General features: G+C 41.2%; 1 protein-coding gene across 1 annotated transcript; it reads right to left on the bottom strand.

The window, feature by feature from the left end:
* Positions 1-10,494: 10,494 nt before the first annotated feature.
* LOC143850246 (uncharacterized) lies at positions 10,495-10,953 on the bottom strand. Its single transcript, XM_077359511.1, has one exon. It carries the CDS (start codon positions 10,951-10,953, stop codon positions 10,495-10,497), a length of 459 nt encoding a protein of 152 aa, XP_077215626.1.
* Between the last annotated feature and the right edge of the window lie 6,778 nt (positions 10,954-17,731).

Below are 17,731 nucleotides of genomic sequence, written 5' to 3'. Positions count from 1 at the left end.
TTCTACCTGGGTTTGTTGTCGAGGTGCAGCTGCGGGTTGGGCATAATCCATCACTAGAGGTTCCTGGGACCTAGATGACTGAGCACTGGAATGAGAAATATTACTAACTTGGCTGGGGGAGACTTTTTGAAATCCCTGGTGTTCGGGTTATTACGGTTGAATACACCTTGAGCCATAGCCTCCTCTATTTGGGTGCATGCCACGATGAAATGTTTGAAATCCGGGTAATATTGTAGAGACATCTGATACTGGAGTTGGGGGAAAATATTCTTCATAATTATTTGGACTTGCTCTTCCTCAGAAGGGCGCTCCATCATTTGCGCTGCTAGTCTCCTCCATCTTTTCACAAAGGTTAGAAAAGATTCATTCGAGTCTTGATTGGTTCTCTCTAAATCCTTTCTAATAATTTCTGTCCCATCATCGTACTTGAATTGCTTGATGAATTGTTCACCAATATCCTTCCAGGTCCTATAACAGGTTTTGTCTAGGACCATGAACCATCTCCTAGCAACTTTAGCGAGCGAAACAGGGAATAATTGGGCCATTTGCTCAGGAGATAAGCCTTGAGGCTGACACATAATGGTAAACATCTGTAAGTAAGTGACGGGACAACCAACGCCGTCATATTTATGGAAATTCGGCATTTGGAAATTGGCAGGGAGACGGATTTCGGGAAACAACGTAAGATCACTTGGGTTGAAACCACCTTGGTCCCGAAGATGGATGTCTTGAACTTTCCTGGTAAGATTTTCTAATTTCTTCATAACCGTCTTATCAACTGTGGACTGAGAAGGCTTACTGTGATCCTCGCTGTACTGCTCTTTTTCCAATTATTCTTCAGTTTTATCCGGGATAGGGATGAACACTGGCTGGGCAGGTGCTGCTGAAGTAGCTGTATGGTGCATAGGCCCTTTATCTTTGAAAGATGATGGCCCCAACTTTTCGGAAAGCTGGGCCTTGATAACTCAGTTCTCCTCTTTGAGCTCTTGAAGTTGCTGGAGAATTAAGGCGAGAGTATCGGTAACAGCAACGAGTGGAGGATTATCTTAGTTTTCTGCCATTGGCGAGGATGAGGGTGAGAAAGAAGGAGATGCCAGGGTTCTCAGAGAAGGTGGTGGAGAGAAATATTTTCGCTTCAATCGTGAAGAAATCCGAACTCAAGGAGTAGTAGGCTTAGCTATGGTGTTACTTTCCTGAAATATTTGAAAGACATATTTTAAAATCACAGAAGAAAATAGACAATGATACACACATAGACGAAGACAATGAGAGAGAAAGATAAAATTTATTGATCAATCATTAAAGCTTGAATACATGGTTCATTCTTATTAAATCACAGATAAACTGACAAGACTAAAAAATGAGCCTAGACATTCTTCCTAGATTTTTTCTTCGGGCGACAATCTTCTTCAATCGATTCTTTTAGAGGCCTGATGACTCTGGTATCCCAAGCAGATGAAATGGCTCTGACAATCTTGGGCTTCAGATCCTCAGGCGGATAAAAATGAAGAAGGGGAGGCACAATAGATTGCTCCCTTCCATAATGACGTAGAATCCTGGCAGGATCATAAAAGGAAGTCTTTTTGAGACCAAGAAGGCGAACGTAATTGGCCTCTCCAGTGCTGAAGATAGCTTCTTGAATTTCAGGAATTTGCCAACGAATCTGATCTTGTTGGCGAGAATTTAACCAGTCAACCCAATCATTTTTGTGATCAAAGGAAACATCATGACGCCACTCGCTAAAGGTATACAATGTATGATCAAAATGAACAGGAGCTGCGATCTTCAGCTTGTGACACAACCACACCTGGAGTAATGCAGGACATCCTGAGAAGGACCCATTGAAAGAGCGAACATAACGACCTGGATCTGAGCTATCACGAAGGCGAGCCATATCATCTAACCCATTGAAGGTTTCTGCAAGTATAGTAGGAATTGGATTGGCGCTACGATCCATTTGATCAACGAGATCTAAAAGAACAGCTGACGCGAAGCGAGAAGGCTGGACAGTGAGGAACCTAGCGAAAGAACAGAATCTCAGAGTGCGACGTCAGACTTTTTGAACATCGACCTGGCCGCAGTGTCCAATAGGAGGGTAAATGTCGATCAGTTCTTGCATAGACACTTCTTGACCTTTTACGAAAGAGTCCATGGATTCATCTGGATTATTCATCAAGCATAGAAATAAAGGACGATAATCAAGTACGCGAGATGGCTTCACCAGAGGGCCACTTAGAGGGTATTCCAACAAGGCACACCATTCTTCAAAGGTAGGACACATCTCCTGAACGCCGAAACGAAAGACATGATGATCGGGGTCCCAACACTCTGATGCGGCATATAGTAACCCCCAATCGAGCTTGATGGTGGCTACATAACCGAGGAAAATTTTCTCCTCCTCACTTATAGCATAGATGTGTGATTCCTTTAATGTACCACAGATCCAATCTAAAATTTTGCAGGTAGACATGATGCCTGTAAATCAAAAGGAATGATCAAGATTACAAGTTATTAGTAGTTTAGAGGAAATGCGACAGCATCATAATATCATGAGAAGGGAGTTTTGCTTTTATTGCTATCAAGATCAGAAGAATGTGGAGAAATAAGCACAAAAGAGCCGTTGGAACTGAGGTCTTATTTAATGAAAAAAGCTATTACATCAAAGGAAGGACTGAGACAAGATGATGGCGACACGAATGCACTAGGGAATGCCCCTAGTTTAAGGGTCCTGTGAATGGACTCTGAGGGACTTATTGAAATAATCTTATAACAGGTTACCCCTAGAGTAAGAAGAGACCAGTGATATAAACGATATAAACAAGGTTGGATCATCTGGACCACGTATGATCAGATCTTGAGATTGTATAATCGAGAGATCGTGAGACTCTGTTCCTGCCAGTTAGGGGATGGTGAGATTGGTATGAAGTTATGATCGAATCGTATGATAGAAGAACGAAAGACACACGATCCCAAGATTAGATGAGATTACATAGGATTGCTTTCAACGGATAGATCAAGAATAGATTAATCCTATGAGATCTTAGGAAAAGATGGGATTTATATCCTAATCCCAAAGGGAAAGTTTTTTAATCTTCTTACATTTTAACAGTGTTACCTGAAGGCATGACCCTAATCCTAATATAGCGGAGTGGAGACAGGATCTCGACTCAGGCCTTTGTTAGTGTACCTAAGGACTAATCGTAGCCATTGGAAGATGGACTACGGCCTAATCTATAAACAAATGGGTAGGATATCCTAAGCTAGGCTCACACACGTGATGCACGTGTGTTCGTATACTATATGCATGTGTGGGTTAATCTAGGGGTAAGGCCAAGAGTTCCCTTAGCGCGAATCCGAGCTCAATATACTGTACCAGTGTCTGACGTATCAGTACGTGAACAAGAGATCCGTTTACGCACCATAAAGGTACTAGGCTAAGAGTGGAATGCTTATCTAGCACAGAGGCACCAGGTGATGAAATTCCAGTCAATCATGCTAGATAACACTCCGGGTTCCTAAAATAGGATGTGTGTGCATGTGAGATGCAAGGGTTTAGATGCAAGTGATGTAAGTGTGTGCAATATGTTTGCGCAATATATGATGCCTTCAGGTTTTGTTAGATTAATTTTGAGTATTATGTGATGAGAAAGTAAATCAAACAAACTAATCTACCAAGCATATAAGAGATAGAGTTTTCATGAGCTAGTTAAATTAAATTCAAGTGAGTTATCCTTTGAAGTTTTAATGAAGTTAGGTGGTCCCCAGCAGAGTCGCCAATCTCTGGGATCCGATCTCGCGAGAGGGGAATGGCCCGTGAGCCGCTTTCCTCTTTCTTGGTCTCTCATACCCACGCGGTTGGCGTGTGCTTTTTATTATTGATTTATTGATTACCCAACCAAGCCAGCAACAACCAAGCCATAGGGTGCAAACAAACGTGCAACCCAGTACCGACAAGGGCAGGAGTAAGCCGCCGAGCCTAGCAAGGTGTGATTTAATTCATCATTTCCGTGAACTTGGGATTACTAAATGAATCCGAATTTCACACAAAGGAGAATGACAGAGTCGCCACCTAGATGAGGGATCTAGGACCTATAAATAACCAGAAATCTAGACTCGTTACCTGGTATGAGAATGGAAGGTATGTGGAGTTACCACCACATGCACCATCTTTGCCCGATAATCCGGTCTTCGATTCTAAAAGTTAACTCTCTTGAATTTCTTTTAAATGACTCATTTAACTCTATTGAAGTGTGAACTACGTGACATGCATCCTAAAATCTAATTTTAATATAATTCCTAAATGCGTATCTTGATTTTCTTAATTTGTTTGAATTCAATGTAAGTGAAAGTTCTCCTAAAATTCTAATTTCATGAAAAGTCCTAAGTGATTTAATTACTTTTAATTTAAGGATTAATATACAAAATCCCACCACTTATATTTGGAGCCGACTCAGGCTTGGTATGCCACTCAAGTATCCAAGTTGCCTACGTATCACAGCCTCACTGGAATCAGAGTCGATCGTAGTTCGGTGCACCTAAACTAAGCTACTTATGCCTAACTCATCTAGGACATCGATCTAGACTGGATTGACTGTTTCAACAGTTTTAAGAGAAATTATTTAGTTCAAGTTGAAGATTTTATTATCCTAGGACTTCATCTAAGATGCTATATGGTCCTAGCTAAGTGCACGACGTTCCTTAGACTAATGCAGGTTAACCTACATCCTAGGTAACTAGGCCCGTCCTATGAAAAAGTGGGGTAACTAGTGTAACTAGATCTATGGCACGGTAGCTATCCGTAGCAAACGGCCGTGATGAGGCTGTACTCCTAACTCTAGGACTCCATAAAACCTAGGACACGACATGACGTAAGTGTTCTTAAGGGGCCCTAAAGGTTCCTGCGATGGGAAGCCGTAATCCAACGGTTCCAAAGACATGGAGTGAGCTAGTTCAATTTGTTGAACTTGATGATTTTCAATTTCAAGAATTTTCAGTTCCTAAACATCTAAGGAATACCAAAGGCTCTATGGTTCGCAAGCTTCAGCATTGAATCGCAACCATTGAAGGGAATCGTGCTCTCAACCCTCGTATAATTTAGCACGTAAGTTATAGTATATTATTGCCCGGCATATTTCTCAGAATTTTCGTGGATAGTGAACCTCAGAGCCAACAACACACTATAATTTACTCAATCCAATTATGAAGGATCGATCGCAATTAGTATATGATTATGGTTGCGATCTTGGCAGCTAAACTATCATAGCATGGCAATTTTACAAAGGAAATCTATGACCCATAAGATTTCTGTTTCAAATGGCTTAATTATGGAATACATGATGAAAAGTTAGAGTTCTCTAAAAATTTTCAAGGTGCTTTGAATTAATTTGGATTTTTAAATGAATTTATCACAATTGGATCAGATTAATGATTTTACAAAGCATCCTATAGCTAATTAAGTTATCTGTTTCAGAAACTTTAGGATATGCTGTGTTCTTTCAAAATATATTCTTCTTGAATTGTTCATGATTTTACCGATTGAAATTCGATTTGTATTGATTTTCCATTTTCGGGTCAGATTGATGACATTACACTAAAACATATAGTAAACGAAATCCAAATCAAACCAAATTTTTAGTCGAACATTCTCTAACGAACAGAAGATTATGAGTAAACTTTCAGACATTATTTCGATACTTTTTTATTTTTAATATATATATATATATTTATGTTGCAGTTAGAGAAATTAAAAATAAAAAAAATATATTAAAATATGCCCAAATTCCCGAGAAATTCAAAATATGGTTCTGACTAGTCAATTCATCTTTATACCAAATTTCAGCTTTTAAGGAGTTTGTTTAGTGATGTGTCATTCATATATGTGAAAATCAGTGATTTTACCAAAACAATTACAGTAAAAATAATAAATAAACTCCAAATCTTTTGAAACTTTTTCTCTAATGTTCTAACATTAAAAATCTTCTGAGGACCATCAAAATCTTATTTCCGGGTATTTTTTGAACGAATTTTTGAGCCATCAAAACAAATGAAATCTACTGGAATTTTTAAATATTTGGTGTTCTTTTAACCTCATTAAGTCTCAGAAAATATAGCTTCGCGAAAAATCCTTAGTTTTAAAACACTCACTTTGTAAAATGATTCAAAAGCCACTAGATATCCCGATCGATTAAAGAACCAATTTTCTCATATAACGATTCTTTTTTTTTACCAAAATCGATAATCAAATAAACTGACCCACAAAAATCATATTAGATAATTCATGGTAGCTTTTATAAAATTCATGAAGAAAACAAAGAAAAAAAAAACGGCCCTAAGCATGCTTTTGTACCTTTGATATTATAAAAATGAAGGAACCTACCGTTGATCGCGCTCCTTGTCTCTAGGGTGCGTAAATCCGAGGTATACACTTTGTTGCATCCTTTTATACGCTCGAAAAAACCCAAGAATCACCAAATATGAGCCGTTTCGACGTTCAACCAAGAAGTGATGAAAGAGAGCTTGCTCCACTAGAAGAAGAAAGAATGAGAGAGGTATGCACTTATGAGAGGAAAATGAGAGGGCTGCAATTCTTGTGAGAAAGGGGAGAACCGAGAGATGAGAGTTAATGAGAGAGGGTTCTGAGAGTGAGAGAGGGTTGTGTGAGTGAGAGTTATGAGAGTGAGAGAGAAGGTTCGGTCAAAGGTTCCTTTGGCAACCTTTGAGTCCACACTTGGTAAGAGTTTGCTAATTTCAGCCACTTCGCCGAGTGAGGTAAGCTTCCAATCTTATAAAACACACAAGTAGCATGTTGCTTCTCTCTCTCTCTCTCTCTCTCTCTCTCTCTCTCTCTCTCTTTTCTTATGCCCAAATACTTGCCATGTTTCTAATTAAGCTAAATTCCTGATATCAGCACCAACTTTCCATCCATTTCAGCCCCTCCATGTTCCTATACGAGTCAGCAAGGTGGATAAATAGTAGGAACTATCAACTGTGATGGGTGTAATTGCTAATTCATCAACTTATAATTTGAGACATTCTTTATTGCCACTTCATCCGAATCATCCCTGAGAGATGTGTTGTCAAAACAATAGGATATTAAGAAATTGAGTTGCCAAATGTCAAAACATGTGGAATAGAAATTGCCGTAGTTTAAAATATGGCAACCCACAACATGACCGAATGCCCTTTGTGTTGTAAATGGTGCCCAAGAAAAAACAAAACGAATTTTATTGGTGGACACCACTATGGTATATGGATATCCATGAGGGGGAGAGAGAGGAAATTGCACCATGATATTAGAAAGAGAATGAGATATCCAAATGAGCCCTTTATTTTTTTCTTTTCTTATAAAAATCTTCTCCCAAAAATAACGACACATGGCTTTCCCAAAAATAGTTACTCGTTTGGTTGGGTGGGAATTAATTGCCTAAATCTTAGAATGAAGAGAGTTTCCATAATAAGGTTGCACATGGAATGGGGAAACATTGCCGATTTTGGGGGGTGGAATTACCAAACCTAAGGCATGAAGATGGGGTAACGAAAAAAAAATGACCGAAAACTTGAGTTGTGGTCATCCCCATTACATGCATGGATTTGAGTGATGGCCCCATAGGTCATGAGTGATGGTGACACCACTCATACATGGATAACGGTGGTGCCATACATGGATAATGGTGGATCCACAGACGCATAGATTGATGGTGACCCCACCCACGTCTAGTACAAGTGAAGTTGGTGGGCCCTACTATAAATCATGATGTGTAGAATATGATGCATCAAAAGGTGGGTCCCACACATGACCGAATTCCCCATTGTGATTAAAATTTGCACTTGCATAAAATAATATGCCCCACTCCATAGGATGATCCGAACTGCCCATTTGAGTTGCAACAATATAAATAAGTTATGCCTCAAAATCATTTCCGTGAAACGATCCAAACCGTTCATTTGATAGGCAACAATGTAAATTGGTTATGTCCTCTCAATCAACCCTATGAGCTGATCCAAACCGCCCAAATGGGTCACAATATGACTTAGTTGTGCTCCTAAATCATTTTTGTAGGGTGATCCGCACCGTTCAAATTTGAATGGGCCATACACGGGTCATGCCCCGCAAATAACTTCTCTATGATGATCTAGACCATCCAAATGATGGGCCAAGCCGTAGATTGATTGTGACCACCCAAATCATTTCTATATAATGATCCTAGCTGTCCAATTGTTGGGCCGCGGCATAAATGAATTGTGTCCCACCAAATCATTTCCGTTAAATTTCAATGCTTTTAATCACGGGCCCCACATAAATTTGACAAATTTCATCTAATTATCAACACACAACATCCCATCTTTAAGTGGGACTCAAAAGAATAAGATAAAATTTAATCACTTTGGGTAGGGCCCACACATATTTAATGGGCCACTCGATTTGGAGGGTCCACCCATGGAAAGCGATTTTATTTATTAGATTCAAATAAGCTCAAAACTCACGTTTACTAAAAACAATGCGGGGTACACTTGCTTGATAAAAAATGTTTAAAGCGGGCCCGCCAAGTTGGTCCAAATTCTCTCTTGTTTTGATTCTCGTGAATAACCTTTCTCAACACTTAGCAGGAGAAAGCGAAACATGGCGAAAATGACCGAAAAGATCGAGAAAATATAAGAGACGGACACGAAAATGAAAAATACTGAAAAAAAACCGAGAGGAAAACACTAACTTCTTTATTGATTAAAGCGGAACAAAATGGGGTGTCTACACCTTGATCCGTATGGAAAGAAGTCTTCGGTAGGTCTGGATCGTACATCCGTATCTGGTTGTATCCTGCGAAAGCGTTTATGAAGCTCAGCAGCTCATGGGTTGAAGTGGCGTCTATGAGTTGGTTGATCTTAGGGAGAGGGTAACTATCTTTCGGACATGCCTTGTTTAGATCGGAGAAATCTATACAGATTCTCCATTTTTCGCTGGCCTTTTTCACCATCACAACATTGGCTAGCCAGTATGGGTATTTTATTTCTCGGATGAAGTCAGCTTAAAGCTTCTTCACCTCTTCTCTGATAGCCTGCTTTCTTTCCGGAGCAAAGTGTCTCCTTTTCTGCTTTGTGGGCTTGCAATTTGGGTCCGTTCTAAGTCTGTGCACGCTAAACTTAGAATCAATCACCGGCATATTGGTGGGGGTCCATGCAAAAACGTAGGCATTTTTCCTCAAAAATTGAATGAGTTCTTCTCGTGCACTACCGTTTAGAGATGAGCCAATTTTAACAAGCTTTTCCTCGTCGTTTTCATACAACGGAATTGATACGAGGTCTTCGGCTGGCTTGTTGACGGTGACCTGGGTTTCATCTCTTAGGTCAAGCAACTCAATCGGCAGTGCTTCAGCTGCCATTGTTCCCTTAAGTGCGGTGGCATAACATTCTCTGGATTGTGGTTGGTCCCCTCTGACTTCCCCTACGCCGTTTGGTGTTATGAACTTCATTTTCTGATGATACGCCGATGAGACGACGCGTATGAGGTTTTGTCCGGGTCTTCCTAGGATAGCGTTGTAGGCCAAAGTGGCTCTCACTACCAAGAAGTTGACCATGGCAAAGGCTTGACAATGAGGCTCTCCCACGAGGAGGGGAAGATGGACCCTTCCACCTTGACCACCTCTCCAGAGAACCCAAACAAGTTTGAGTTTGCAGGTGTCAGGCGGTCGTCCCCAATGAGCATCTGCTTGAAAGCGTGATAGTAGAGAATATAAACGGACCTTCCGTTGTCCACCAATATCCTCTTCAATTCCCAGTTGGCGACAAGCATAGTGATCACTAAGGCATCATTAAGGGAGAGTATGAGGTTGTCTAGATTTGCATCTGAAAATGAAATCTCATTCTCCACTTTCCTCTTCTTGCTGCATGTGTGCACGGAGTTGACCTGGCTGGGGTAAACCTTTCGGGCCGCCGTCGAGGTTCCCCCTGCCGCCGGTCCGCCCATTATGGTGTTTATAACACCAGCGGGTTGGGAGCGTTGCATTTCTGCTTGTGGGCTTCCCAGGACAGGAGATTCATTGTAGGCTACAGGCGACTGAGGTCTTGAGGACTTCTCTTGTTCTGAGGACTTCTTCCTCTAATCTCTCGCCCGTTGCTGCCGTCCTTCACATATTTTCTCAAGTGACCTCTCTTAATCAACACTTCGATCTCTTCCTTGAGGTGCCGACATTCATCTTATCGTGTCCGTGATCTTTGTGGAATCGGCAGTACTTTGTCTTATCCCTTTTGTTTCCTTTGGAGAGCATCTTTGCAGGCCACCTAATGAAATCTTCTCCCTTGATTGCGCCAGTATTCGGGTCCTGGATGTGTTGAGTGGTGTATAGATTTCTTCTCTCCTTTGGGGGCTCCTTTCCTTTCTGGGCGGTTTGTCATCCTTACGCTGCTTCGTAGGGTTTTTCTCCTCCTCCGAGGTTCTCTTCCGGTGCGAGTCTAGAGCGGCTAATGTTTCTTCTATGGAAATGTATTCTTCGGCGTCCGTCATGGGTCTGCTAGGGAGCGAGGATTCCGGCGGGCTACCGCCCATCGAAATTCATTAGATTTCACCCCTGCGAAGAGCGCATTCGTGGCGGCCGAAGGATCCAGATTCGGGACTTGAAGTGCTTCCTTGTTGAACCGGCTGACAAAGGTCTTTAATGATTCACCGTCTTCCTGCCTTAGAGCCATCAGGGAGGCCGCGGTCTTTCGAGGTTTTCGGCTACTCATGAAGTGCGGAACCAGATTCTCCCCGAATTCTTCAAAGGTATCAATGGAGTTTGGTTTTAAACGCGAGTACCAATCTCTCGTTGCTCCAGTTAGGGTGGTCGGGAAGGCTCTGCAAAGGAAACCGTCGGAAGGACCGTGGAGGAGCATCAGATTTCTGACCGTCTCCAAATGATCCATGGGGTCAGTTGTCCCATCATACTGAGGAATAGAGAGCATTTTGAATCCCCTCGGCATTGGCGCATGCAACACTCTGTCAGTGAAAGGTGGTCTGCTTGTAAACGGTCTCAGGGTGGGGTCAATTATAATCCTTGGCTAGTTCCTTGATTCGATGATCTATTTCTTCGAATCTTCGCAGCACTGGATCAGCTCTCTTCTCCATCCGGCTATTCGGTTTGTTCTTTCTTTGCACGGTGGGGCTTGCTGCGGAACTTGAATGACTCTCAGAGCTCCTCCGTTGATGCCTGGACCTTACTTGGTTGGCACGATCATCCCTACGTCGGTGTCTGTGTGCCGATCATGACCGAGATCGACGTCGGTGATGGGGCTCTGGTTGCGCAGGCCTCACTATGGGGTGATGGACGTGCCTAGAGGAGTGGTGAGTTTGGTTGACGGTTTGACGTTTCCAGCGGGGGTTGAGACACCTCTGGAAGGTGTTGCTCTTGTTGTATCAAGCTCTTATATTGATCGACGAGTGTGGTCATCTGCTGGAAGAGTGTTTGCATTTGCTCTGGTGTAGGAGCTGAGGTGGGAGTCGGATGTTCTGTACGAACTGAACTTCATTCCACTGTCTCAGGTGGAACGACTACTTGTGACACGATTTGCTAACTCCGAGGTGCAGGATGTGATGTTGGTTGCACCGCTCGACCGGAGGGCACTCGAGCGCTCTTCCGCCCTGCCATTTTTATGAAGAACTAGAACGGCTTTTAGTTCAAGTCCCACGGATGGTGCCAATTTGTTACGGTCAAAATTGGTAACAGATAAGGCAGTGACGAGAGAGCTGAGCTGGCGAGTCCTGGTCGCTGAGCTGGCGAGTCCTGGTCGCTGAATTGGTTAAGAGACTATGCCCTGCACAGAGGAGCACCTGGTCAGAAGACCAACCCGGAGTCGTAGCTCCGGATGGGTCCTTCGACACCCAAGTCAGCAATGGGCACAAATAAGGAAACCAAAGCTGTGAATAGTAATTTTTTGGGATTCGGTCCCTTACCTTTGGGCCTTAGGTGGCTTTTTATAGTGGAGGCTTGGGTATCAGATTACCGTTTTACCCCTTGGGAGAGGTATCAGCCTGTGGTTAGGTAGGGTTGGCTTTTGGAAGCTTCTTTAGAAGGGTAATTACATTGTTACCCCTAGCCACCTTTGAGGGATGATTACCCTGTTTGCCCCTGCCAGCTGTCGCCTTGTGAATGTGCAGTTCATTTTCTACCCTATCAGGTGGCTTTGCCGGTGTCTCATCTAAGCATTTTTTCAATACTCTTACTGATATGAAATTTAACGTCAGCTCATGCCACCCACTTAGAACCTCAAATTTTAGTTGGTGACCACTTCTCTCTTTAGTGGGTAGGTTGAGCTTTGTCTAGTGATGGTAAGGCTTTTCACTTCTTCTAACCTTTTCCCAAGCTTCTGTTAAAGATTTAAGAAAGGGTGGCAACGTAGTTTGAGTAAGTGTTTTGGCTTCATCACTTTCTTTATTAATATTAGCTAGAGACTCTTTAAAAAGATTACCTACTTAATTATAATTAGCATCATTTAATTCAAGGGTTCTTAACTACTTATTAGTAGGAGGTAGGTTGTGAGATTAGGGCTTTCAAATTTAAGGTGATTTTATGGGCACCATGTATTGGGCTATCACTTTTCAAAATGTGGTTTCTTGTCAATTAAAAGGTGGTAGAGTTTGGTTACAAAAGCTGTAGTGTCTATCAAAGATGGCACTCTACCTTAATCTCCACTGTTGATATGGCGCACATCTGGGCCCGATTAAGATTGAACCGTCAGATCGTTCGGCCCTAGCTTGTAGTGCTGGAAAACCCTAGCCTGAAAATGGGTACATATTAATATCGGACAATTATGGCATTTCGTTCAGCACTTATCTTGGCAAGGAGCCGCATGATCAGTTAGAGAGAACTTCCAGCTTTGGTAGTCCGAGGACTACTATTCATTTTCTCACGCAGTTGGACGGTGAAACGTGCATTTTTGGAAACGAGTTTCTGCAGTGGGCCGTCTTCGAGAATGACCAAAATGCCCTTAGCCAATAGCCATTCAGAAAGGAGAGGAGCTCAAGTAGTGGGCATATGTTGATAATGACCAAAATGCCCTTAGTCATTGGAAAAGGATAAGAGTTTAAAAAGTAGTGGGCATGCTGTTTTTAATGACCAAAATGCCCTTAGTCAATAGCCACGGAAAATATGAGGAGAGGGCATATAGTTTATAATGACAAAAATGCCCTTAGCTATTGAAAAAGGAGAGGAGTTTAAGTAGTGGGCATGCTGTTTTTAATGACCAAAATGCCCTTAGCTACAGAAAATAGAAAATAGAAAATAAAAGTTGAAGGGAAATGATTTTACCACTTCACAAAGTCGGATGTTTTTCTGGTACTGTAAATAACCTTTTGACACTGTAAAAGACAACAAGCTTTCACAACCTATAAAAAAAAGTGGAGTGCTAAAATCATTTAACAAGTTGAAATATGGGCACTACAATTTGTATTTGGGCGATGATATTTTCACCCCCCACTGCAGTACGCATTTACCCCCCTCTTAATGTGAATTGACGTCAAAAGGCTGTAAAGTTGCCCACTGTTCACGTTATCAGGGGAGCGAATGTGTACTGCAGAGGGGGTGAAAATATCATCTCCCTTTGCATTTTCGTAATTGTGAGTGGGTGGTTTTGTAATTTCAGTTAAACAGATGGCCAAAAATTCTGGACAGCAACAATTGGCTGTGCTTTATTGTTGCCTATTGAAATGTGTCGGGCGCACCTGCAGCGAATTTTTTTATCACGTGCAGCAACAATAATGTTGATATTATTGTTTAATTTCAGGTCGGCCCCACTGAAAAAGGCAATAATTCATAAGCTTGGGATGATAAGACGAGGGAGATGATTTTTTCGCTCCCCCTGTAGGATAATACACCCCATTGTAACTGAATCGCGAGCAGAGACATTAACGCTTTTGTACGTCAAATCATGTTACCAGAGGGGTGTATTATCCTACTGGGGGCGAAAAAATCATCTCCCTAAGATGACGTGGAGAAACTGATATTTGGCACCGCCTGTTTTGATATTGGCACCCACTTTGTTATTTTAACCCTTTCTCATCAGCAAAATACAATTATGCAATTGGGGGTTGACTCGGTGAGTATGAACTCATTGTCGGCTTGTAATAATGAATGAAAAAGAAAAAGAAAATCGGAAACGGAAAAATTAGAAGAGGATTCAATCGAACGGTTTACATTCTGCCACATGGCCACGTCGATAACAAATAGCTTTGCTCGAAGCAAGGATGAACTCGTTGGATGTAGCTTATGTTAGTGTCACTCCCAACTAGATGACATGTTGGAAAGAACCCTACACATGGGCCCCATTGGATGCACTAAACTTAGTACTTATGTGCAAGGTTTTAAATTTCAGTTTTGGTACCTATATTGGACCCCACCGAAATCCGAAATTTTGGCGAAATCCGAAATTTGGGACTGAAATTCTGAAATTTCGGACGAAATTTTGTAGCATCTATTTTTTTTTTTTTTTTTTTTAAAATATGCCATTTTCTAGAAATTTCGAACAGAAATTTCAGAAATTACATAAATTCCGAAATTTGGTATTTCGCAAAATATCAAATTTCGGGAACGGTCCCCATCGAAAATTTCGGTCGAAATTTAAAACCATGCTTATGTGCAAAAAAAAAAGGCTACTTATATTGGCACTGCCATGTTTTGATAATTGCACTAACTCACCTTGTGTTTTCTTATAAAAAAGGAAAATGATTTCAACACAAACATGTTTTGATACATGACACTCATGTTTCTTGTCTTTTAGTATTTAAAGAGTTGTAGAAGGGATTTTAACTTCCCAAAAATCACTTACGTGACAATTAAATGCGAAAAGACAAGATACATGAGTACATGTATCAAACATAGTTGTGCTGGAATCATTTCCCTAAAATAAGCTTCTAAGAGTCTTTTTTAGAATCAGTAATAGGGCAGCGATAAATCGACCCCCATTATTTATGGGGGTCGATTTAAGATATATGGGGGTCGATTTATCACTGCCCTTTGTAATAACCTTGGACAGCTAGTTAAATAATAAAAGATAAGGTGAGTTGGTGGAATTAAGTGTCAATATCGGTGGCCTAAAATGTTATAGTTTTTTTCAAGGCCGTGTTTGGATTGCAGGAATTTTTTGGAAAAGTGGAAGAGGATTTTTTTCTTCCAAATTTCTTGCTTTTCCATTGTCGATTGCAGATGTTAAACGAAAACTTCAGACACAACATTAGTAAGAGGTAGGGTTGCAACTCGGGTTGGGCGGGTCGGGTTTTCTAGAACTCTACCCTACCCAAGAAACAACCTTGGGTCGGGCCGGGCCGGGTTTTTTTGGGAAAAACCCGTGATTCTTAAACCGGGCCCTACCCGAGATAATTTCTTAGGTCGGGTCTGGTCGGGTCGGGTTTTTCCGCATTGCCGCCTCCAACTTCATGAATGCCCTCCTTTTTATTCCAAATTGTCCTAATTTACTCTAAACCCACTTTAAACCTGATTTTAACATGTTGATTGAAACATGCTGATAAGTGATATGATTAGACAAAGTATGATTTAAACATTTTCTAATTCTCAATGAACTCGTTAGTGGCCAGACTGATCTGTAAGCTTTTAAACACTACTCACTAAATATTTATGCAAAACATAGGTTCTGAGGTTTGATAAAAAAAGAATGCAGTCATGGCCTCTGTTTGCCTATAAAGAATGACATAAAATTATTTTTGTGGTGGTGTGTGGACCCCGATCCGAGATAGGCGGCGAGGGAACTGGTCCCTAACACCCTCTGGATCATCCACGTGTGAAGGAGAGCTCTACCAAGGAACTCTCAAAACGGATGCCACCCTCATAGCATAGCACGAGTGGCGATATAAAAAGAAAGAGATATGTCTCGATCCGGAGCCAAGGCTCGAAACCAAAACATACCTGAAATAAACTCAGAGTCGCCATCCATGGATATGCCATGGAACCCTAAAATCAAATCCTCTGTGCAATGGATAACCAGAAATATATATGAGTTCGTGCCTGGTTACGAATGGGGAAGGTCTGAGAGCACCCCCAATTCGTCCGAGTGCAAGCACTTGGTCTCTTATGCCATTTTTAGTAACTCCAAAGAAGTTTGAATAAAAATCATGTGAAATGGGAACAATCCTCAGGACTCGTCTACCTAAGCATGCATTTCCTGAGGATAAAAATAATAAACACATATAAAATAAAATGAAAGATGTGCCACCTAAGCATAGCTAGGTTATGAGTGACAAGCCTAATGGGTGTCTAAGTTCTGATGTGCAAACACATGCAAGCTATAGCTAAAGGTATGAGATCAGTACAAAAAAATGAGAAAACATATCAAATCATACAATAACTACACAACAAATCCTAAGACTCTAAATTATTAGCCTGAGTCATCGGATGGTCTGGTATTCATCCAACGAAGCCTACGTATCCCCGCCTCCACGAGAATCAAGGCAACGTAGTTCTTCGCGCCTATTCTAAGCTATGATGCCTAAGACACCTAGACCTCTATCCTAGACTCGATCTACAAGACCGGACCCGTTATTAAAGCTTCTTATGCGATTATTTAAATTCCAATGGATCGTAGATTTTAGGACACCCTATATGCCCTAACTAAATGCAGGTTAGCCCTAAGCTAATGCAGGTGGTTCCTACAACCTGTGTGTGACTAGGCTGTATTTCCTAAGGAAAACCAAGGGTGGACTAGCGTAGCATGCTCTAGTCATCACTCGGCGATATGGATCGCCGACTGATCAGACGGAGGCGCTCCTATAACTCTAGGACAGACCCCTAACTCTAAAACAAGCACACGACAAGCAAACAAACAAACAACCTATCAAAAGACACAACCTAACTCTAAAACTCTCTATCTAGGAGAAACTCCTAACTCTAGAGGAAGATCTTTTGAAAACAAGATTTTAAAGGTTTTTGAAGAAGGTTTAAAACGTTTATTTACAAAAAAAGTTTGGCTGGATTTGGGATGTAAATCCCAAGCTGCGCTACGTACCTCGTGGAAGAGGATCAAGCCAACGTAGTTCGCAACGAACTCTCTAACTACTAATTCTAAAACACTCAACACTTTAGGCTTTTTAAGGTTTTTCAGATGTTTTTCATATTTTTAAAGTTTTTCAGAAGTTTTTGAAGTAAAGAGTTTTCACCCTTTTGGTCAAAGACCTAAGGGAAAATACAAAGCAAAACCCTAGGGCCAAACCCTAGGGCAAATAGGGGAAACCCCTGAACAAGGCAAACTAAGCTATCGATGACAACAAAAAGATCTACGATCTCAAAAGGAAAAGCTATAATGAGACTGGGCTAGTCTCCAAAGAAGAAGGAAAGACAACAAGACTAAGGAGAAACTTCTTACTAACAGCACCAAAGAAGACAAATGAGCCACAAGCTCTCTAATATTACAACTTAAAGGAGAAATGAGTCAAAGACTCCCAAATAACACCAACGGAAGAACCAACGAGTCAAAGACTCCTTAGTAATACCACAAAAGAACGAATGAGTCAAAGACTCTCTAATAATACCAACTAAGAAAACGAAGTGAGTCAAAGACTCTCTAAAAGAAATGGAAACACGAGTCAAAGACTCCAATAATACCAACTAAAGGATAGATGAGTCAAAGACTCTAAAAAAGAAAAGGAAACACGAGTCAAAGACTCCACTAATATCAACTAAAAGATAAGTGAGTCAAAGACTCTCTAGAAAAACCAATAAGAGAAAGATTGAGTCAAAAACTCTTTAATAACACC

This window comes from Tasmannia lanceolata, unplaced genomic scaffold (genome assembly GCF_043159265.1).
Source record: "Tasmannia lanceolata isolate RefF3 unplaced genomic scaffold, GAP_Taslan_0.1 ptg000018l, whole genome shotgun sequence".
Lineage (NCBI taxonomy): Eukaryota > Viridiplantae > Streptophyta > Magnoliopsida > Canellales > Winteraceae > Tasmannia > Tasmannia lanceolata.
This window is presented reverse-complemented; position numbering and strand designations above follow the sequence as displayed.